The sequence below is a fragment of the Pleuronectes platessa genome, chromosome 24 (genome assembly GCF_947347685.1).
Source record: "Pleuronectes platessa chromosome 24, fPlePla1.1, whole genome shotgun sequence".
NCBI lineage: Eukaryota > Metazoa > Chordata > Actinopteri > Pleuronectiformes > Pleuronectidae > Pleuronectes > Pleuronectes platessa.
This window is the reverse complement of record NC_070649.1, coordinates 8,812,827-8,836,217: the sequence shown is the minus strand read 5'-3', so window position 1 is coordinate 8,836,217 and position 23,391 is coordinate 8,812,827. Positions and strand designations below refer to the sequence as shown.

General features: G+C 41.7%; 1 protein-coding gene across 1 annotated transcript; it reads left to right on the top strand.

The window, feature by feature from the left end:
- Window positions 1-13,604: 13,604 nt before the first annotated feature.
- pnpla4 (patatin-like phospholipase domain containing 4) lies at window positions 13,605-22,287 on the top strand. The gene is made up of 7 exons (XM_053417450.1): window positions 13,605-13,803; window positions 15,991-16,179; window positions 16,305-16,399; window positions 17,198-17,333; window positions 17,700-17,765; window positions 20,536-20,688; window positions 21,891-22,287. Exons 2-7 carry the CDS (start codon window positions 16,000-16,002, stop codon window positions 22,020-22,022), a joined length of 762 nt encoding a protein of 253 aa, XP_053273425.1. The 5' UTR covers window positions 13,605-13,803; window positions 15,991-15,999; the 3' UTR covers window positions 22,023-22,287.
- Window positions 22,288-23,391: the final 1,104 nt, after the last annotated feature.

Sequence of the window (23,391 nt, the reverse complement as noted above, 5' to 3'; positions counted from 1 at the left end):
ACAGCGTTGGCCTCACTTTATTAGTTTAGTCCTTCTATATAAATAATAATAACATTGTGCCTGCAAAGTAATTTCTGAGCTCTAGAAAAAGCACATGCTCATGATCCATACTCCACCTGACCCTGTTGTAGGAGAATGGGCATCACACATGGTTTACAAGGGATTTGCTGTGGTGCGTTTGTGGAAGCATAGAATATAAAAGATATAGAAATAGGAAGCGATTTGATAAAAAAATATATATTATAAACATTAGAAAGGGAGCTTATATCCTCCTAGAGCAGCTTCTTTGTTAGAAAATAATCCAAGAGCAGCTGGTGTATCTGTTTACTCTGCAGACAAACACGCTCAAGTTACCATAACCATGAAAACAGTGGATTACAGTCTGCCTCCTTTTCTGTTAGTACCTGGTTCACGTGAGGGCAGTTTCATTCCAGAGCAGGAATTGCAAACGTGTCCTTGGGCAAGATAATGAAGCCAGAAATGCCCCTGATGGCTATGACAGTGTGTGATCGAGGTGTGACAGAGAAAGTGCTTCACATAATGCATTGTATGAATGTGTGCAGAAATGGGTGAAGATAGAAAGGACTACATAAATACAGATAATTCACCATGTGCATAAAGGGGTAATCATATAAAGCAAATACGTTAAATGGCTATTGATGGAGATCAGCTTTTTGGTCAGACAATCGTTCGATGAACTTTAAAAAGAGGGTTTAAGTTGTAATTATCGATTAAGGTTGAAGGAAGATGTCAGCCATAGATTAAGGACAATGCCTGCTACTCCTATATGGAAAGAGAGATGTCAGTGTTGAAGAGAAACAACACTTGTACTCGGCGCTGCCTTTGAACAGAAGTTCTCTCGCGGTGCAGCCGTGTCTCAGCCTTAGCGCCGGCTCTGTATAAATGTTATCAGTGTTGCTACAAACCTTCTTCCATATGACAGAATGTTTGCTGACAACTTTCAAAGCACTGAGCCACCAAGCACTGTCAGTGTAAGGCATAAAACACTGGCTATAGACGGCAAGACAGAATGACTGAACAGGCTCCGGCTGTCGTGGAGATTGGTTCCCAACAAGCGGCTTTCACTAGATCAGATTCCGACAGAGACAAAGTTGCTGCCGTCAAGTTTCAAGATGGCTAAGAAGCTGAAGCCTCCCTCAGAAGAAGAGTTTGTGACGGGGCCTCTCAACCGCTGTGAAACTGCTGGAACCAGACAAAGGCAAAGTTGTTCAGAAGTGTCGGTTTGTGTTGAAGAAATCGTCACAGAGCGGGTCCTTGATAACAAGATGTGGAAAAAAAGAAACACTCACAGAAGGACACCACTGGACGGTTCCTTTAGTTTTTCTTTGGTCTTGTACATCTTTATGAGAAAGGCTAAAACCAGCTGTTGGTAGGATCATCATCATGACTACCATCTGACGTCATCTTGCCAAAGAAAAGCGATGTGCATCCATTGCATTAGACATGTTCAATAATTTAGTTTGGCCTGTGAAGGATGTTATTAAAAATGTATTGACCTGATAGGATAACATTTCCCCAGCCCTGGTGATATTGTATAAACCACTGGGAACTTTATTTATTTTTTCTTAGATATATTTTTGGGGCTTTATTTATTGCCTTTAATGGCTGTGAGGGGGGGACAGAGAGAGACTGGGGAAGGACATGCATAAATGGCCGCAGGTGGGAATCGAACCAGGGCCTCTGCGGGTTGAGGCAGCTCTACAAAGTGGGCTTTACACCGGCCCTGGACCCTATACTTTTGAATATTATTTTTTTTGATTTTGATTATGAAGTTGTAAATTTCCATTATATTATTAAGTATTCGGATTTTTGAATGGATTGTGCAAGAAATTGTGTTTGAAGTAAGAACCGCACTTTGGTAGTGGTCGACTTTATTGGTTATATCTGTGTTCTATTGAATGGATTCTGTAGTTTCTTGAGAAACATCGAGATTGGTTCAGTATTTCGGATTCCAGAGTGAGTGAAACTCTTCTTCTCAAAATGTTCCGACTTTTTTCTCATCAAATTGTGACTTCTTCATCTTTATTCTCAAAATCTCAGATATTTCCTCTGTAAGTGGCATATATATTTTAAATATAGGTTCTGTGGGTCTTAAGAACACTGGGGTGCACAACATGAGTTGTTTCAGGCTGAACAAATTAGGGAAAAGTGAAAAAGGAGAACTTTATATTGTAAAAGAATTCTGCCTTACACACTGAGCAGCAGCTTTCTTTATACAAGTATCGTTTTCATCTGCTCTTGCAGTGCAACTTTACACTTTTCTCATCTTGACCTCCTGAGTGATGCTCCAAATGCCCTTTGGGATTGCTTTACAACACTGCTCCCTACTGGTTGCACCACAGCACCCTCCTATTTAACCCCCCCCCCCCCCTTCATTATGTTCTATCTAAAAACTCATATAAACAAAGTATGGAAATTATATGTTGCAAATGTATCATTATGTAATTGTCTTTGGAAAAAATGCGTTAATGCTCCAATAAATATAGCATTCAAAATCTTTTACTTTAATGTAAAAGGGAGCAAAACAGTACAATCAGTCAGAATTATACAAATTAAGACGTCAAAATAAAATTACTTTAACATTTAAGCTGTTTCCTGCTCTAAGAGGGATGAAGAGGATTACATTGGTGTCATATGTTTTTCTAAATGTCATTTTCTTTAAAAAAAAAAAAAAAACATAAGTATGTATTATAGTTGATATTTTTGTAATTAGATAAATGGGCACGCTACCTCAAACCTTAAGCCTCAGCATTTTAAGCCATTCTATATGCAGAGGTTCAGGACCTTATCCCCAAAACCCAGCTTCCATTCCTTCCAATCTTCAAAAAGCAGTTTCCAATCGCTGACTGCTCCTGATTTCACATTCTGATACATCCAAGTTCCATTTTTCTGGCCGTGGGAGCAAGCTGCCTCTCCTCAGAAAAAACTGTGTGTGGAGTTCATCTGACTTTGTTTGTCACTGTTCAGTGTATTTAACCCTTTGAACCTAGACTTTGCCCTTATAAGAGTTACTGTTACTTAAAATGTGGCAGGGTGCACTCTGTATAACTCTGTTTCACCCCTTTAAAACTAATAATAATATTGATATGATTGTAAAGAAAATGTTACATGACAATAACAGCCATGATCTGTTTCTTTAAATTACATGAAAAAATGTATGTATCTGTATTTTTTTTCATTCAGCTCCTGAAATGTGGGTTGCAGACTGCTGCTGACAGGATTTTACAGAATAAAATGGTGCCTCACATAATCGGTTGGACGTGCTTCGGCTAATTTACTTCATAAAGTAATGCTCATGTGTAAATGATACGGGGCTGTTTAATGACCCACATGCCGCGAGAACTCAGCTCCTGATCCGCTCATTGAAACAGGGAGGGAGGCATTAAATACGTAATATTTTCTCACTAATTTCAAAGAGGATGCATGTTTGGATTGATCGGAGAAGATTCTCATTAGCTGAGCTCAGCGGTTACTTACAGTGCAGTGCTTTATAAAGGTCCTGATTTCTTAATGCGCTCTGGGGGGGCCTTTTCTCATTATAGATTATTTTAACACATTTAAAAATCAGTGACGCATACACAGATTGAGGCAGAGATACACAACGTCACACACACATAAATAATATTGATAAATCATTTTGATTAATTTAAATGGGATAATATATTGATGGGGACAATTGAACAACCCACCCTCAGATTTACACCCAGTTTATGAAGGTATAAAGGGTTCATTTTAAGGTAATGTAATGCTCATATTTCTCATGTCCTTTGGGTGAATTATCAGACATCAGGCCAAGAATAACTTCAGAGTTCTCAAACTTTTTATTTTCTTTCTGACCTTTTCCTAGAAAGTGTGAGATAAGGACAATCCATAACTTTGCGATTTTGATATTACGAACTATACTTTTAAAAATCAAAAATTCAAGGTATGTCTCCTTCACTTTTCCAATTTCCAGTTTCATACATCTGCAACTGCATTTTGTCGAGTCAGATATTTTATCTCGATAAGGAAATGTCATTACATCTCTTGATTTCTAAGGGGGGGAAAAAATTGTTTACGCTCCAAATCTAGATGGGAAAAGTATTGAAGTGAAGATTAATATAAAAACCATAATACACAGTCAGCAAAGTCAATTAAAATCTGGTCAAATATATCATTTATAGCATGCTTTGACCTTCGGAGTTCTGTGACTCCTGTCTGTTTGCAGCAGCGACCACAGACGGGGCTGATGAACCGGGCGGGAAGATAATCTTATCACCCAGGTGCTTTTGTCCCCCCCCCCACCCCCAGCTCAGTTCAAAGTCTTGCACAGTTAAAACGTCTTCAACTGTGTTGAGACAGTTGATCTTATCCTGATTCTAACACAATTAATAATTTTAAAAAGTTTGCAGTTTTATCTTCCTTGTCAAAAGTGCCTACATTACCCACAAGGCATCTCAATTAGTTCTGACATAGATAGGAAAAGTGACTGCGATTGGATTATGCTTTGTACTAACACAATTAGTGCAGTGGTTGTTCTGAAGCTGCCTATTTGGAATGGGTTGTGTGGCGGGGGCCATAAACAGATGAAGATGAGATTTGAACAACAAACCTGTTTCAAGGTCCTTCTCCGGACACCAATAAATTGCACAAGCTCGTACTTAGAAGAGGCAGAGACGTATTATTTCTCAGGAAAAACACATGTATTATTGAAATAATTCAAAATAATAAAAATCCCAGTGGCTGGAACTGCTGGGGAAGAAAAAGAAGCATTCAAAAACCAAAGAGGAGGATTAAAATGTTCTACCATACACCAACCATTAAAACTACTATCCCTAAAAATGATATCCAAAGTCAGAACCACGGAATAAGGAGAAAAGTGAGTTTAGGCTACTTGTGGAAAAAATTACCAGCAATAGAAAGAGCGGCTGTCCTCCAACCAGAAGGTCTTCGGCTCCATCTCCAGTCTTCCACGTCTGAATGCCAAAGTGTCCTTGGGCAAGACGCTGAACCCTGAATCACCCCTCATAGAAAAAGAGTGCGGCCCATAGGTGCACTGTTATGATTGTGTGTGTGTGAATGGATGAATGGCAATCAACTGGACTGTAAAGCGCTTAGAGTGGTCATCAAGATTATAAGCTCAATACAAGTTGTATTTATATTTTAAAGATATTCTTGTTTTTCTGATGCCACACTATATGAACCACGAGTATTAGTGTAAGATTAGCATTCCATCTGAACAGCACAGCTCTCATATAAATCATTTTACTGACGTTTCTTCCTTCACCGAACGCCTCTGTATGGACACGGTGTAGTTATCACCGTCAATTTTTTTACGATATCCTTTGATATCTCATTCCTGCGGCGCTCTGCCTCATATTTCAGCCGTGAAACGTTGGGTTGACTGGGAGCGGCGACCTTGGATCCACGGCTGCTCTGCTCCTCTCCTCTGGCTGTTGCCTGCAGAGCGGCTGCAGCTCTCTCCAGCAGCGCCAGCTATTTTGAAGCATATGGAAAGCCTCTGTTAAGCACGTTAAAATAAATGTTTGCTTTGTAATTCCTGCAAACGTGGGGTCCAGTGCTTCATCTGAAATGGTATCGGGCAATAATTGTGTTTGGCTTTTCGGGGAGACAGCAAAATGGAAATGAGGAGATATGGGCCGGGCATCGATCTTAACTGGGCTGGTCACCAGTAGCTCTCTGTCTCTCTTCTTTGTTCTCTTTACTTTGTTATCACGTTGGTCCACTTTGTGCAGTGACCCGAGGAACCTCCACTCGTCTGGCAGAAAGCAACTTGTTAATCGCAACAACAGCTCCTTGAGAGAAATTCGAGGAAACTTAAAGCCGACAGAACTTAATTCCCATTTGCACGGGTCACCCGATGCACAAATACATGTCTACTGGAGACGGAGATGTCCTTCCCGAGTCCCATTCGCTAAGTTCTCCGGCCGGTGAAAGCTGGACTCAACAACATTACATCTTCCGGGAACCCACCAGGCAAAGCTCACTATTTGCCACTTGATTTCCTCTCAGCGCTTTTGCCTCGGGTGGTCACAGTCACTGAGCAGAGACCAGCGGAGTCGGTGGAGCCCAGTGATCCGTGAGCACCTCACTGTTCAACTGCCGCTCCTCTGCATTGACACTATATCTCAGGATTTAAGCACCTGTTAAGAATGTGCCCCCCCCCAGGCTCCCGAAGGTCCCACTAGGATGCCCCGGGTCCCTGTCTGATGCTAAACTGAGAGCTGCACAGTGGGAAGAAACATTTGGGTGAGCTTAAAACAAAGAGTTGACCTAAAGGCTGCCTTTGACTACAATTGTTTGTTTGTTGCTGAATCAGAAGTGTTTACCTGTATATTCCCCTTTATGCAGATGATATCAAATTATGATAATAATGAACTTGATTTGTGTAGCACTTCACTTGACACGGTTACAAAGTGCTTTACAGAGAAGGAGAACCAAAAGGACCATAACAGAAAACCATAATACACACAACAGAAGGTTCAACAACATAAAAACACTGGGAGGTGAGATAAAGTAGAACTAGTCAAATGTCAAGGGTGGGAAGATAAAATCCGGCATCGTTTTAAGTATTCATAAATGCTTTGCGATAAAGGAAAGTTTTAAGAAGAGATTTCAATTATACTGATGATGTTGCCTGCCTGATTTGAATAGAGTGTTCCACAGTCTGGGGGGTCAAACAGCAAAAGTCTGGTCACCTTCAGTCATAGGCCAAGATCTGAAGAAAAAACAGTAGAGTTGTTATTATCATTAATGTTATTACTAGATATAAAAGAGATGAGAGAGATTATTTTCTCTACCACATTACATAAAAACGATAATTTAGAGATAGCTGTGTAACTGTGGAGAGGTACAGGGTCCAGATTAAGCTGTTTTCAGTAGCGGTTGAATAATTGTGATTTCAAAACAATCAATAAAATAAAAGGACTAACAGTTCATCTGGACTTTTTCCATTTGTGTTGAAGTTTTTTGGGGATCGGGTGTGGTCATTAAGCCAGAGGAGGGGGCGTTTCCTTTTTGCATCCTCATTTTGATTGGAGCAATGTGATCGAGGATTGAAAGACAGCGACCGATAAAGACGTTAAGAATTCATGTGGATTTTGGAGAAGTGTAGAAGTAGGGAAAACACTATTGATGAATTTTGCTGCAGAGTCAGCAGAGAAGAATGTGGGAGTAAGTCATGGTGCGAGCTTTTAAAAGAGAAGAGGAGCTTTAAAAATGACCAGCTATGTGGTAAGACATCTGTTAGTTCAACACTCTCTGGGCAGAGACCCGAGGAAAGTATCACGGGTATATGACCTTTCGCTTGTGTAAGATCTTTAACTGATTTTAGATTGAATGATTCAGCGAGATAGAGGAATTTGCAAGACATGGGGTGTGACTGGCAGCAGACGTGAATATAAAAAACAACCAGAATAAGCCCTTTGTCGCACTTGGATAAAACGATAGATAACAGTTCTGTTAAAATTCTGTAATAAAATGATTAAACCTTGGAGATCTATAAACTAAAATACACAGTAAAGGAGCAGGGCCTGAAATTAGAAAGCATGGGACTCTAAATCAAATCAAATTACCTAAAGGAAATGAGACAGCACTTAAAACCTTTGTTATAAAAAACACCCCAGCTAAACAACCGCCTCTCCCACAGGGACTAGGAAGATGGAGGCGGTTAAATTATACACCTCATTGTATCTTTCTTCTTTATTATGTAGCATAACAGCCTAAATCCTCTAATAACTGGAGGATCCATGTTTTTTATGACTATATTCGAGGGCTACACATTTATCGAATGGAGACCCTGTTCAGAATGGATAAAGCATTTTTAAAATCAGATCAAATGACCACATTTCCCCCGAGGCCAAGGTTTACCCCGTGGCAGGATTTTTCATTTTTTAAGGCCAGTTTCTAACAAATTTCATCCAGATATGAGAAATTGGTTCAAGGGAATGGCTTTCCGACCTTTAACATCTCCATCTGTTTCTGACATGGTAAACATTACAACCCATATGGGTTATTATCATATTCATTGCCGTTAACGGAGAAATTCCAAGACCTCTTCTGAACAGTTTTTTATTGTAAAAAGATTGTCTCCCCTTGAGAGAATTTAATACATTAAAAAAAATGTAATAACTGGATGGCAGATCATATTCCAACTAATAACTGCAATTATGACATCTTCACCTCCAATTCAGTTGCAGTTGTTTCAAGTTCAACACGCCTGCAGCTGTGTTTTACATCACAGTGCTTCACAACAAATGGCTTGTATTAGTATGTGCTCGGTGCCTGAGTCTTCTCTCAAGTGCTTCAACTGTTCCAGCGACCCGTCCTGCAGGAGGTGTGTGTGTGTGTGCTGTGTTCTCACAGCAATTTGAAGTTGCCTTGGAAGAAGAAAACGGCTTTAATGTGTCATATAGCCGAAGCAAGAGAGCAGTGTTCTTTAGAGCCATGTATGGGGGGGGGGGGGGGGCTGCAGAAACCTGCAAAGATGTGACTTGACTGCTCATGGCGTCGCCTAACGATTGGCTCTGTGGCAGATGGATAGTGGTGTTGTCGAGTACGGACGGTCCATTATTTGCCCCTGCAAGCTGTCAAGTGGTCGGCCTCACCACAGTGCACTCATTTTAAAAAACAGGCGCACACACGTATTGGCTGCAGATGCACGTTGCATTGCAAAAAGACTCGACAGCATGTATGGGCGACCGCCAGCCGAGGTGCACGGGTCAGTGTTTTGCAGCACAGAGGCTTCAACACTGCAGCAAAAATTAAATTTAAACTCTTCTTCTTCATTTGTGAGCAACAACGTTTAGTAATATGACAAATATTGTGCATATTGGTTCTATCTGAATGCCCACACTCAGATCCGGGCAAATGTCCTGCATCGTTATAGCAAGGGTTGAGATGCAAATAGGGTGGATTGCGTGGATGTGGAATGGGGGGGGGGGGGGATTTGCAAGCCGTTACAAGCTGAAACGTTGAGATTGTGCAATGTGGGACACAGACAACAGGTGCCAGTATTTCTCCACCCTTCCGATCGCTTCCCACATTCACCGTCAGGCATCAGGTGCAGGGGTGAAAAAAAAAAAAAAAAAATCCTCAAAAGGATTCAAACAGAGATGCGGATGACAAGGACACGCGAAATCGGGTTGAGGCTGTGTGTGACTCTGTGCATGACTCAGCAAGGTGAGGTGAGAGGCTGCAGCAGCTGAAACATTCGGCAAAGCCTCCGAAACCCGATGTGCAGAAAGAAGAGAAAAAGATGACATGACATGTATGGGAATACAATTAGGGAAATTATAACAAACAATGTTGTATCAATACTTGTAATTAATAGTTTATTATACTGTACTACATGTTTAGTACATTTGAGAGGACTGCTGTGGCTCTCAGCACCACATTGGCTGCCCTCAGGCTCACATGGGGTAAAGCACACCAGAAATAAAGGCTACAACCACACTACAATTGCAAAAACAATGTAGTGTGGTTCTTTTAAAGAAGAATGCTGATTGGGTCTTTTCAGCCACAATATGCTGATTCGTCACGCTCCTATCACATGACCCCCTTCTGGTTGAAAACAATCGGTCTCGGCTACCTGTGTAGAACGCAGCCCGGATATCCAATTACAAGAGTTGCTGACCCTGTTTCCTTTGATTACAGCGGTTGTGTGATGTTAGATTCTGCCTTTTATAACAATCCATCTACATGCGTATAGGAGCAATTATCCAGTGTAGGTGAATGGGAACATGATATGCATTTTCAGGTGTTAGTATGAGCGGGGATAAATAATAAGGATGGATAATCATTTAAGTTTGAAAACGTGATAGTATGGATGTGGCCAAAGGCCGTCCCCATCTGTGCCTGATGGAGTGAGAAAGAGCAGTGACATTTTCTCGTATTTAAAACCCATTTGATGATCTGTGGTTTAATTATAGAGAAAATGAAAAACAAGAATGAGAGAAAAACACTAAGCAGACCCGCCTACACAAATAACTAACTAAACTGTGCTGTTAACTGTCAGATTGGTGTTAAACACAGCTAGCTTCCAAAATCACTAACTTCATCTCAACTGTTAAAATAATGATAATAGCAAATATTGCATACATGTCCACATTCAGCAAATAAATAGACTAAATGTTCCTTACTAAGCGAAATAACCAAAAAGAAGAAGGATGTAGGTGCTCCTTATCATCTCCTTTAGCATAGGATACACTGAAGCATCCTTCATCAAAGTAAAGGAGATAATAACGTCCCATTAGTCCCCTTGGCTGCCACATATTCATTCATAAGATATTTACTGTCAAGTTGCATCATGACCCCACCATGTCACAATATAAATCCCGATTATTATTCACAGGTTATAGATATATATATTATGCATTTGGCTAGTTTGAACTATATCTATTCTGTAGGTCATTGAGCAATTGATGGTTTAAGTTGTTGGGACATGGTTTTTGTGCAAACCACAGGCCTCCCTTCAGTCAAACTTGAAACAAGGGAGCCGCATGTTCTGGAGTGAACTCAGTCTCCCAGAGTGCCACATGTTCCCTTTGTCTTAAGACAGTCAAGGAACTCAGTCTCCCAGAGGATTTAACAGGATGCTGCATGTCCTGGGAACTGGGCAATATCACACAAAGGTGTCAAGAACCTGGGGGGTCACTCCTATTGGTCACTCTGGTCCAAGACCTGTGAGGTCACCGGGGCCAATATAAGGAGAGGTCTGCCTAAAATCTCTCTCTTCTTCCATCCCGCCGAGGGAGGAAGGCTGTCTCTCTCTTTCTCCCATCCCACCGAGGACAGCAGGGCTTTCCAGCCTAATTTTCTCTTCCCACCAACTACCGGAGGTCAGAGGTGCAGCTCCCAGCTCACCCCTCTCAAGGAAATCTCCTCGCCCTTCAAGCTCTACAAAACTCCTCGTAGCGACGCGATGTCCTGCAGGAAAACTTCAACCAGCATCTGAGCACACGGCTCGACAGAATCGCGAATGCAGAACTCTACGACCACCAACCCAGGAGACGTCACAGAACTGCAACTGGACTGCAACTTCTTTTCCCCTTTCCCTCGGACTGGTAACATAATCTGGGCTTAATAATTATACTACGCTAAGCAAGACTGTTTATTTGATCGGTGTGTGTTTATAAGTTTGATATGTGTTGTGATATTGTGGCAACAAGTTATTTGAAAGTAATTGTTAGTTAGGCCCTTCATAGGCCTCCTTTGTAGGTCTCTCTGACTCTTGCATTATCTGATTAACATCTACACAGACACACGCATAGTCTCCACCTAATTAAACCTACCCCCATAAAGCAACCTCAGAAGAAAGGGGGGGGGGGCTCTTATCTTAGGGACCATTTTTAAAGCATGCTAATTTACATTCACACACACACACACACACCTCCTTGTTAGTTAGTTTGATTGTTTAGTAATTTGTGTTTTTATACTTTATTATGTTCATAATAAATGTTCTTCTTTCACAAATGTTCTGTCATTAATATTGCATAAGTGAATCTTGCCAACTGTTACACTGTTAAGAACTCCATAAACCTTCATTGTTCATTATATAATCTTTAATGGTAAAATATTGAGATTTCTAATTGAACTAGATCTAAATGAGACTGATCTTAATCAATAAATTGGCTATCTTTTCCCTTCTATGAAGGGTGGTGCCCCGCGAGAACTTTAACCAATTAAAGTTATGATTTAATATTAATATTTTAAATATTAATGTTTTACATTTTATTTTGATAACCAAATTTATTGAGTGCCTAAAGGCACACCATTCTATGGTAACACTTTTTAAGCACTATTGCACAACAAAGTTATAAAAACATTAGAGTGAAAACCCTCTTAAAATGTGTGATTTTGTTTTGGACAGCAACCTTCCCCCGAATTGTTGCACTCCAGCATGGAGTCAGTCACTGTGCGTTTCTTCCATGTGTTACAGATAAAGCTGGTTCTAATTCAAAGCCTATGTGCAGTCTGATTTTCTGAGAACCACGGATTTCTTTATCTGAAAGGCTTATGAATTCCCTTTCACATCTTTCTCAAGCCTCATGACGTATTCCATCAAGGTCGAGAAAAGTGTTTACAAAAAAGAGAATTCTACTTTCTTTTTCCACCACGGCCGAGGACTTGTGATGAATAATGGCTCACCTCCGTTACTGCTCTGGTTCATGTCGTCCTCTAACTTTACCTATTTTGGCGACCCCCCCCATAGTTTGCTTATTTCCAAACACTTTGGTCCTAAAAGACACATTCAAGCCACTGACTAAGCAAACATAGTATAAAGCACAAACCATAGAGCGAGCCCATTTTTTATCTGGTAATATCTGATAAAAGGGCCACTAGATCCCATGTAGGCTTCATGTGGGTGCCCTTTACACTGATTGTGAGTCTAATCTGAATATTCTGGCTCCACCTCTTGTCAGTCTGATTTATAAAATGTTTCACGTTGGTTAACTTAACCTTGTGTTTCTTCTGAACATTTGAGTTGTAATCTGATATCACTTCCAATTGGATTAGGGGCGGAGGGTAGTCAAGGACTCCATCGGGCCTCGGAGCACAATTGCCACAGGAGTCGACCCCTCATCAGGATTCATTACCCCAAGCCAGCTGTCTGGAAGACGAGGAAATAATAAAAGTGAGGTTGTAGAGAACCTAGAGGAGTACACAGGAAGGCAGGAGAAGGGACAGATGGAGTACAATCAGGAATTTCATGCTAGTATCTGTGAATGTAGCCTTCAAAAAATGTTGTTTGAATATTATATATTATATTATATAAGTATACTTATCAACTCTATGGATCGGATTCTTTTGATTTGTTTTCAAATAGGAACGGTTATCTATCACATCCGGTTTCCAAAAATCAAAAGATTCCTCAGTTCAAAGCTTTCTGACATTAACCGTGAGCCTCAATGCAGTGTTCCCTTTCAATTGGGATTTGTAGCATGGTGATAGCGTGTGTAAAAATGTCATTTGATTATCAAAAAAAAACATCTGGATCTGTCACAAAAACTGAAGGCAGTAGTATTTATATATTTACTACTATATAATAAGTTGAATGGAAATATTATGCACATTATGGAGGGATGCACATGCTCGGGGAACTCCTGATCAAAAATTTTAGAGCTAACCTGCAGCAATTTGATTCCTAACAATTCCCTCTCTGCTCTTAAATAAAGCGCTGCTGTAAACTCCCCTGTAATGATTGTACGAAAGGGGAAACATGGCTGTTTCTTAATATCCTTGTATCATGTAATGACCATCTATGACTCCGTAAACCTCCCAGAGGAGTCACATACGCCTTGAAATGAGAGTGAAGTTGGTTAAGTTTTGCTAGTTTAATTCATATTCCTATTAGAGGAATGCAAGCATTTATTATATTATGCACCTGCTTATATGAAATGCTATTTTACACATTTGTGAAGAAAGCACTCGGGAGAAATATATGATTTGGATTTTGTTTCATGATTTTTCTGCATCTCCATGTGTGGCGACTTTTCGCACGAGTGTCGACCAATGGATGAACTCAATTTGCAGCTCGTTGAGTTCTCTCGGCCACCGTAGTTTTATTTTGAAACGTGGTTTTATTTTGTAAACAGGAGCGGAACAGGCTCGGCGGACGCGTACGTTCCGCGGGGCGCCGCTAAAGTGAATCCTGGACTTTCTATCAACAGAAGTTCTTTCTGTCATGTTGTTTCATCCACCGGTAACGAATGCGATAGCCGAGCAGCCAATCAGATCCGTCAACGGGAGTTAACAGCGGAGGGTTTCGGAACCGTATTCACGGTACGTCCTCTCCTATCCGCAGCCTTTAGCGCATTTAGCCTGTGCACTCATTGTAGACCCAGATGTGGCGGAAGGTTATATCATGTCTATACACGGTCGATCACGTGCAGCGGTGTCACCACAGCCTCTGTGATGTATATATCTGGAAGAGAAGCTGTGTGGCGTTATCAGTGCATTATGGGATGTTTTCAATGGAGCTGTAATCTACGTCTTCCTGTGCTTTCTCTCCCACAGACGCACAGAGGTGCCGACTCTGTGGCTTCTATGTATGAAAGGACCTGTGCACAAGAAATGAATGAACAGTGTCAATCCCCCCCCCATGCGTATTTACAGCTGAGGCCTGTGTACAACATACATAATGGGGGGGGGGGGGGGGCAGTTGTGTAACGCTCATATTTAAACTCTGTCAGTTTACGATAATAATAATTCTGATAATAATAGTATACAGTCGTCCTAGTGGCGATTCATTTGCACATTATGAAAGAGATTTTGCTAAGTGGGTTACAGCTGTTATATAAATTATATGACGGATTTAAATAAATGAATAGATGAAATAAATTAGGGTGACCATATTTTCATTTGGGAAAACCAGGACACCTTGTCGGGGGAGGGGGGGGGGGGGGGGGGGGGAGGGGGGGGGGTTGAAGGTGGGGCGGGGCGGGGGGGGGCTGGGGGGTGGGCGGTCATGTGGAGGATGCTGCTGCTTTAATAGTATTTTATTATTATTCAATTATACCGGTATATTATATTATATAGATAGAACAAGATATTTACAGTTGGTTTATTAAAAATGCTTTTCAGTAAAAGTCAATAACAATAACTCCAATAATGACTGAATCGGGGAGGGTCTTTTTGAGCAATGCACTAGTGCAGTCCATGGATCTGTAACTGTTGTGGTGTTTCACTGTGTGAAATGACCATGCAGCCTCCGCTGCATTCACTGCATCCTCGTTCCCTGGTCTGAGAAAGTACTGTGTGATCGAGCTAGCACTACCCTCGCCTCGGACAGCTGTTTTGTGCTTCTCGGTGTCCAGGTGGATTTTCAGATCTCTTGCACCTCCATTGGACACCGAGACATATGTGCCTGCTTTGCACACTGTGCACAAGGCTTCCCATTTGTCTCGACCCGGTCTGAAAGCCGGGAAACTCTTTAGTAATTCGTCGGTAAACGAGCACTTGCGCTTCGGCATGTTGCTTGCGTATGACTGACAGTCACGTTGTCTACGTTCTGATTAATAGGGCTGACAGCATAGGGGCGGGGATTAGGCTACGTCGCACGCAGCGCCGTGGGCAGTGCCCTAGTGCAAGTGCATGTAAATGTAATGGTCCAAAGAAGGTCATTTTAAAAACCAGGACATTTCCTCACTTTCTAAAAATAACCCGGGACACCCGGGACAGGTCGTGAAATACGGACATGTCCCGGGAAATACGGACGTATGGTCACCCTAAAATAAATTAATGCTGGGAAACACTTCTTCACACGACAGCACGTGGCTTCTTAAGCATCTCTGTGGGATCCCTCAGGTGTGGCTCTCTCTGAGGTTTCTACGTTCTTTTCCCCTGTTAAATGGGGGGGGGGGGGGGGGGTCCTCTTAACCTGCAAGCTTGGAGGCTGGAACCAATCAGCTCCCTGGAAGCGAACCGACACACTCTTAGTCAATCATCCACTCAGTCAGTCGTGGAGCCGGACACACCTGAAACACATCACACACGAGCACCAAAGGAGAGAGAGAGAGAGAGAGAGAGGGGGAGAGAGGGGGAGAGAGAGAGAGAGAGAGAGAGAGAGAGAGAGAGAGAGAGAGAGAGAGAGAGAGAGAGAGAGAGAGAGAGAGATCAACAGGCACAGTAGATACAAGCACCTCAGGGTCCTAACAGGGATATACAAATAAATAACATTTGATTGATTGCCTAGAGGACTTAGGCTATTTAAGTAAGCTACTTAGTATGTTGTATGCGTGTGTGTTTATGATGTATGTGTGTGTGGGGGGGATGGGAGGACATGTGTGTCTCAGCCCGGCCTCTTAGCACTGCAATCTAAAGACCTTTTTAGAATTTTCAGGGAGAAACACTTTAATATTTTGTGATCAACGAAACCATTTTATTATTGTATTGTAGTTATTGGATGCAACAAAAAAGAAAGTCAACTCCTTCCTATTTGACTGAGGTGGTGCGGTCATGTGTGTGTAGGTGCTGACGATGACAGTCCTGAATCTGTCCTTTGCCGCCTGTGGATTCTTGGGGATCTACCACTTGGGTGCCGTGGGGGCCTTCCTCCGCCACGGGAACCAGCTGCTGGGCTCCCTCGGGGCCTGTGCAGGGGCCTCGGCCGGGGCCCTGGTGGCTGCTGTAATGATCACAGCCCCCGACAAGCTGGAGGTTAGATATGTGTTTTCTGTCCCGGAACAGATTAGCTCGTGCATTCGGCCTAAAGTCATTAAATACGACTTTGTTAAACCATGTGTCAGGAAGTGAGATAGGATCTTTGTTTCCCCGTCTTCCAGGAGTGTAAGGACTTCACTTACAGGTTTGCTCAGAATGTGAGAGCCCAGCAGCTCGGAGCCATGACACCAGGCTACAACTTCATGCTGACACTACGGTATTTACTCCATTCTATTTTATTTATATAACACCAACTAAAACCATACACTACACAGGCATTTTACATTGGAAGGTGGAGAAACACAGTTGTTCCCACAAAAGAAAAATTGGGTACCCACAACCTGAGGATACATTTTTTAAATTTTGGAAATCATTTAGTATACCAATTTTCTTTTTTAATTTATAAAAGGGCATGTACATCATTTGATTAGCTTTGTAGGGAAACACCTTTCTGCAAGTGTTTGATGTCACGCACCACAAAACATAAACAGTAATTGGATATTTACAGAGTGGAATGAAGTTATTGATTTAACCATCAACAGTTGGCATCTGCAACATGAGTCTGATTTACAATTGGCTACCATTGAGGAACAGTGTCCAATCATGAGTCCAAGATCCTCATCCGACCAATCCGAGCATTTATTAGCAGAGTGCAACAATGTTTTGAGCAAAATCGTCCTCTCTGTGGAAATAAAATCAAATTTACCTTTTTTTTTTTTAGTAGAACTACAAAGCATCTGTTTCATCTTACTGAGCTGTATCCAATAATATCAAGGTTTACACAAATATGTCTAAACACATCATTTTTAATGAAAACATAGACAAAACTGTGAATTAAACTGTGATCTCAGTGTTGTGAATTAAAATCAAATGAGCTGACCCTGTCGTTACATCCTTCTTTAATATGCTTTGGTGAGTCTGTAGTTTTAATTACGTGAAACTGTGTTTACGAGGCCCTGTGGGGACATTGGTAAAAAACCTGACAAATGAGCATCAGTGTGTTGTTGCTCTCCAGGGAGGGGATCGAGGAGATTCTACCCGGTGACGCTCACAGTCTGGCCACGGACCGCCTCCACGTCTCAATAACACACTCCAGAAGTGGCCGGAACCACATTGTGTCGAGGTTCACCTCCAGGGAGGAGCTCATAAAGGTGCGCACCCCCGCTCGCTGATCCTTTCACTTTGAAACGCTGTCATAAATGTTTATGATTGTTTTACGTCCTCGTCTGCGTCCACTCTTCACTCTTAGTGTTTACTTTTTACTGCTTTGACCAGAAAGTGACACTAACAAAGTCGATACCTGCGTGATGAAGTTGTGTAATATCATCAGCAATGACAATAATAGCATTTGAGACACTAACTGGGATCTTTGAATCTACTTTATGGTGCATTTACACAAAGTCGCTCATGTTAGATGTTGACCAAAACATTCAATGTACAGCCGCCGCCTGCTGAAGAATCATTCCCTCTGGTGAGTATCGACTGGTTTAATGTATTTCCCCTTGTAACTTCTCCAGGCTCTACTGGCCAGCAGCTTTGTTCCTGTTTATGCTGGACTCAAACCAGTGGAATTCAGGGGACAGGTAATATGCTCATTCACTGTTTTTCCAGAGAAAAGTCTCATAGTTCTTCAAATTGGGCTTCTAGTGCAGGATTTGTGGTTCTCCTCCAATACATTGCTCCTCTTACGAATTGCAGTGACTAGTCTTTGGAATGCAAAGTACCTGTACCAAGTATAGGAAGTACCTCTTCAAACTTGAATTGAAAAGTAGAAACCCTTTACTATCGCGTATGAAGTAGGGACGGGAATGGGCAGGGACCTCCCGATACGATACTATCACGATACCTAGCTGGCGATACGATATGTATTGCGTTTCTGTAAGTATTGCGATTTAATATTACGATTTCTTTTGGTTATCCTATTTTTTTAAACACTGGACTATGGAAAACCGTTGAATCATACCTTCAAATACAACACAGTCAAATTCACTTAGAGCTTTACAAGTTTTATTTCAAATATTAACATTAACTTAATGACTGCCGGGCAGCCAATAGAGAATATGAATACAAATGTGCCCTATTGTATAGTCCCTGTCAACTGCACTCAAACTGAAAGATTAAGAAATGTATACCACTTAGGCTAAATTAAATGCACTGTTGTTTGCATGTAGGCTATGCAAAGCTAGTGCTTGGTTATGTTTAGATTCTTGTGCAAAAACAAAAGCTGGTCAACATGCTCTGGGGTGAGGTTACTCCTCCCCCCCATATATCCCCCCCCATATAAAACCAATAATATATTAAAAAAAATTAAAATAAAAAAAATAAAATCGATTTGGGAGGCAGCATGGTGATTTAAAATCGTCATTCACAAGAATCGCGATACATAACTGAATAGATTGTTTCCCCCATCCCTAGTATGAAGCCTATACATTAACCAATGTAGTCATCTGCCAAGATCTTTCTAAGAGACACACACATTCCACATCAACACAATAAGGTGTCCATTTGTTTAGGTACATGTTTGCTTGGGTTGGCTCAAACTACTAGACTAATACTCGATAATCAAATGCAAATTCGGTAGTTCTATGTGGTCTGCGGTGTGCCCACTCTTTACACTTACAATTAGGATATATAAGTTACGTCAATAATCTTGAACACATGAGGGTTTTGTACTTTTTCAAAGTTTTATTTGAAGTATAGGTGAAATGTTTCACCAAAATCTTCAAACCTACAATATTCATACATTCGTTCAACACATCGCCATGAATAATCGACTAGGCTATGACTTTTTATGAAAGAGTTGACTGTGTAACCACTAAAATGCAGTAGCTGTGAAAGATGGACTGCAAACGGGAGAAGAGAGGGAGAAGGTTAAAGACAGAGGGAGAGAAGAGAAAGAAAGGAGGAAGGCAGGGTGATTGTGGGCTCCAGTTGAAACATCTGTCTTTGTTACCGTGCCTCTGTCCACTCCTCCATCTTTGTGCCGGTGCTCTATCTTGATACTTGCATCTCTACAAATCACGGTCGGTCCAATCGGCCCTGTGTTGACGAGGAAAGGTAATTGTTGAGCCTCCTGCATTAACTCCTTCTCTTTGGCTGTCTGCCTTCCTCCATTGCTTACTGCTCCACACGCGTACACACACAAACATGCAGATGCCCGACAAAATGTTCCTCTCTGTGTGTGTTTGTGTGTGTGTGTCTGCACTGGGTTGCTCTTTATCTATTATTTAAGATTTTTGGCTCAGCAACAAGATTGAGGCTACATCAGGTAGTTACTTTTCCCATTGGCCTTTGCTCTTTCAAAATGAATTGGTTCTAACAGTTTCTATTACATCATCGGGGGGGGGGGGGGGGTTGTCATACTGACTGACATTTCCCTTTAGCAACTTTAGTTCAAAACACACATAATAAGACATTTTTACCATTTCCAGTTGGATAAATTCCAAAGTAAAAGTCCCAACAAATGGCTTTGTTGTGAAGTTTGATTTTCCCCAAAAACATAATGGTTTGTCTGTGACTAATTGGTACTGAGGAAAACCATTATACTGTGTCAATCTAGAAACATGCCAACATAAAACTCCCAATTAAGGACCTAAAGTGCCTAAAATAGATCCTTGGGGTACACCACATGAGATAAAACTTTTTTGGGGCGCTACAATTCCCAAGACGAATGTTAAAATCACAACCTCTTAGGGTATGATAATATAATGATAATATTTTCATTAAAATATTATAATCGATTGTGTTGAATGCCGCACTCAAATCCTTTAGTATAGAAACACTACCATTGTATTTGTATTTGTTCTTCAGAGTTATTTAAAAGTTGATCTATGGTAGAGATAGCTTTGTACTTTTGTTTATTATCTTTTCAAAATGTGCTTGCCTTGCTTTTTTAATTTCTGAGGCATAAATAATTAAAGCTGTCGCGATGCTCTAAAAGTTTGGTTTTACGCCATTTGCTCTCAGCCCTGCTTCAGTCCCTTTTCCTCCTCCCTATCAATTCACCAACTACCCAAGGACTACTAGTTTTATTAGCAGCGCTTTGATTTTAACAGGAGCAATGTCATCTAGAACCTTAGTTCAGTACCTTGATTAAAAGTAACAGGATGGCATATCCGATCTTATGAGAGAATGTGTGTGGAAAAAAAATACCACACATTGTTGCAAAAAAAAAAGAATGCAGTACATTTCCTGTCCAGTGTATTTATAAAGCATCAGATCATACCTACATTGTCTCTTAACAGAGAGTAAGACCTGACAGTAATAGAGAGAAAGCCAACAGTACCGTTGGTATTTTTTTTTATGATCCGTCCGACCGGCAGTTTTCCACGGACTCTGGTTTTGTTTTGTTAGAAATGGATCGACGGAGGGTTCACTGACAGCCTGCCGATTCTGCCCGTGGGGCGAACCATCACCGTGTCTCCCTTTGCCGGACTGCAGGATGTGTGTCCTGTCCACAGTGGGCGCTTCAACACTCATCTCAGGCTGGCCAACATGAATGTTATGGTGAGTACTGGATCGTTGAATCAAATTGGTCTGAGAGGGGGGTGGGGGGGTCTGACATAAACAAGGGTTCTGGGTGTATTTTTGAAAACATCCTTTTGCCTAAAGATTCCCAAAGTGTTTTCTAAAGATGTGGCACCATTCGATACAAGCTATTGTGAAAGCATGACGTTTGTGACACCTTGATGACCCCGATGGGGAAAAAACAAAACAATAGTCGATGGGGGAGTTCTTTAGTTTGGGATCAGAGAGACATTCCGGCAGTGATCCTTATTGTGCGGGAGTGGGCCTGAAAACACATCCAGCTGAATACGTGACACCGGACACATTTTAATAAGCCCCACCCGGGCCGTGGTGTCGTTTCCCTGGCTGAGGGGTGCATTCAGCAAACCCCATCAAGGATAAAACACATTTAGCAATGCCTAATCGAAAGTCATTAGTTGGTTAATCATTTCAAACGCTTCACTGGGGAACATGCATTAGATCATAGTGCTGAAACGCATGGAACCATTAAAACAAAAGAGTCTTGACGCATCTTCCCTCATCAAAAGGGCTTTAGACTCCGTGTGGGATCTAATGGCTCAAAACATTTTGCCCCATCTTGTCTACTGCATCTGCGGCTCCCAGCTCCGAGCCCCTTGTTGAGGACTATTTAAATCAGCCAGTGAAGTTGTATATGTTGCTGCAGGGTTTTCCTAGCAATCTGGCAAATGATGGGTGTGAAAGGGAAATTGTTTATTTTCTTGTCACCAAATGCCTCATCCCTCTATATGTCGCCAAAGCCTGATATATCTTCCTCCTCCGCGCCATACAGCTCTATCGTTATCCAAGAACTATAAATTTGCATCGATGAGCCACACACAGTGGTTTATTTCCTACTGTCAATCCGGAACATGCTGAGAAACTCAAGATAATATCTCAAGATAGAAATACATCAAAACACAAGCCGACAAAATCACAACTTTATTCAAAAGAGTCATTTGAAATCTAGCAGACCCGACTCTGAGAAGCAGACATTAGCACATAAAGTAGCGGTCGCCCTAATAAAACTTAAGCACATGGGGATTCACGGCTCATGTAAATTTGGGAGTTATTTCCATTTTCTTAAATAATAAATACTGTTTGTTGCTTTTTAAGTGGAAACAATGGCCTGCAGTTTCAGGACACTCTCTCTCTCCCTGTGCTGTTGTCTTTGGTCTCCTCAGTTCTCCATGGAGAACATCAAACGTCTGAACCAGGCTCTCTTCCCTCCATCAAGCAGCGGCATGCACTTCTTATGCGAGCAGGGTTTCGATGACGCCGTGAGGTTCCTGAAGAGAGAGGACTGGATGAGCTGACGGAAAGAAAAGAAGAACCTCATGGAAAGAAATTGCTCTCGAGAACGAGCACGAAGACAAATATCACTCACAGAAATGAGACGACAGATTTGATTGATTTGACTGTATTCTATTCCCAGTGTGACTTTAGTTTTAGAGTGTCTCCACGGAGCGATGCTGGAGAGAAACGACCGGCACATGGATTCAACAGCTCCATGCACACCGATCTGTGGACATCGCCTGTGATGGCCTCAGTGTATATTTATAAAGCAGAGCATGAAAGAGAGTGTGTATCATTGTGAGCTTGAATCAGATAAGTGTTATCACACACACACACACACACACACACACACACACACACTGGGTCTCTCCATCTGCCCTCTGACAGCAGCTGAGCATGATGAAAAGCCTTCATGAGAACATGTACTCTTCATCAATTTTCCAAGGAGGCATTTAATTTCCCCCAGCTTGAAGCAGCGGAGGGAAAAAAGGCATATTGGATCTCGCAGCACTTCACAGGAAGTCCATGGTGCCGTCATGAATGCTGCCTGGGAGCTCCCTTAGGACGCGAGGAGGAGGGAGCGTCGTCCTTTGAAGTGCCCGGCGATTCCACGGGGTTTCTCCGCCGCTGGGTTATTTTATTTGATTTCTTCCAGCGTCAGGAGACTTGAGCAGGTTCTCCGTCAGTTTCTTTTTTAAGCCATCTGAGCTGGTGTGGTGAGAGCGGCTCCTCCGTCAGGACAGAGCTCACGAGACTCCGATTGAAACATTAAAACCTTTTATTTGATTTACTAAAACATCAGCATAGCAGGATATCATCATGCATCGGATCTGTCCTTTTTTTTTGCAGTTCCCTAAAGCCTCTTACAACTGAGAAGATGGCGGGATCCATCATACAAACCTTCCTCAGCTAAGGACGTTTCCCAAAAGCTTTGTTACTGAACGCAACTAAACTGACGAAAGATCCAAAAGCGACTTCTACCAACCAAAGGGGGCTCAGAGCATCTTGAGAAGCTGCTGAATCTACAGGAGGAACAAAAAAGCTGCATGAATTATTGAAGTTTGATCTGCTGTACTACTGTCACCGAAATGTCAGCTGCTGTAGAATGAGCCATGATGTTTAAATCTGGTGGGACATCTTTAACCTCGATATCTGTGCTTTCTATTGATCTGATACAGAAATGATAACATGGCAGAGCAGCAATGACGGGCATATTCATAAAAATGTGCTCCTCTAGCAGCAGCTGAATCCAAGTTGACTTTCCATAACTAACTTCCACCCAGGAACATGAATTATAAAGACTGTGTGCTGCATATTGTTCTTACCACTAAAGTGCACAAATGAAATAAAGAATAAAATATGTTTAAAGTTTTCCAAAGCACAGATATT

Bases quoted from the DNA above. Each gene is read 5' to 3' on its own strand.
- pnpla4 (XM_053417450.1), top strand. From the start codon at position 16,000: ATGACAGTCCTGAATCTGTCCTTTGCCGCCTGTGGATTCTTGGGGATC. The intron at 16,180-16,304 runs GTTAGATATGTG...CCCGTCTTCCAG, and splicing joins CAGCCCCCGACAAGCTGGAG to GAGTGTAAGGACTTCACTTA. The intron at 16,400-17,197 runs GTATTTACTCCA...GTTGCTCTCCAG, and splicing joins AACTTCATGCTGACACTACG to GGAGGGGATCGAGGAGATTC.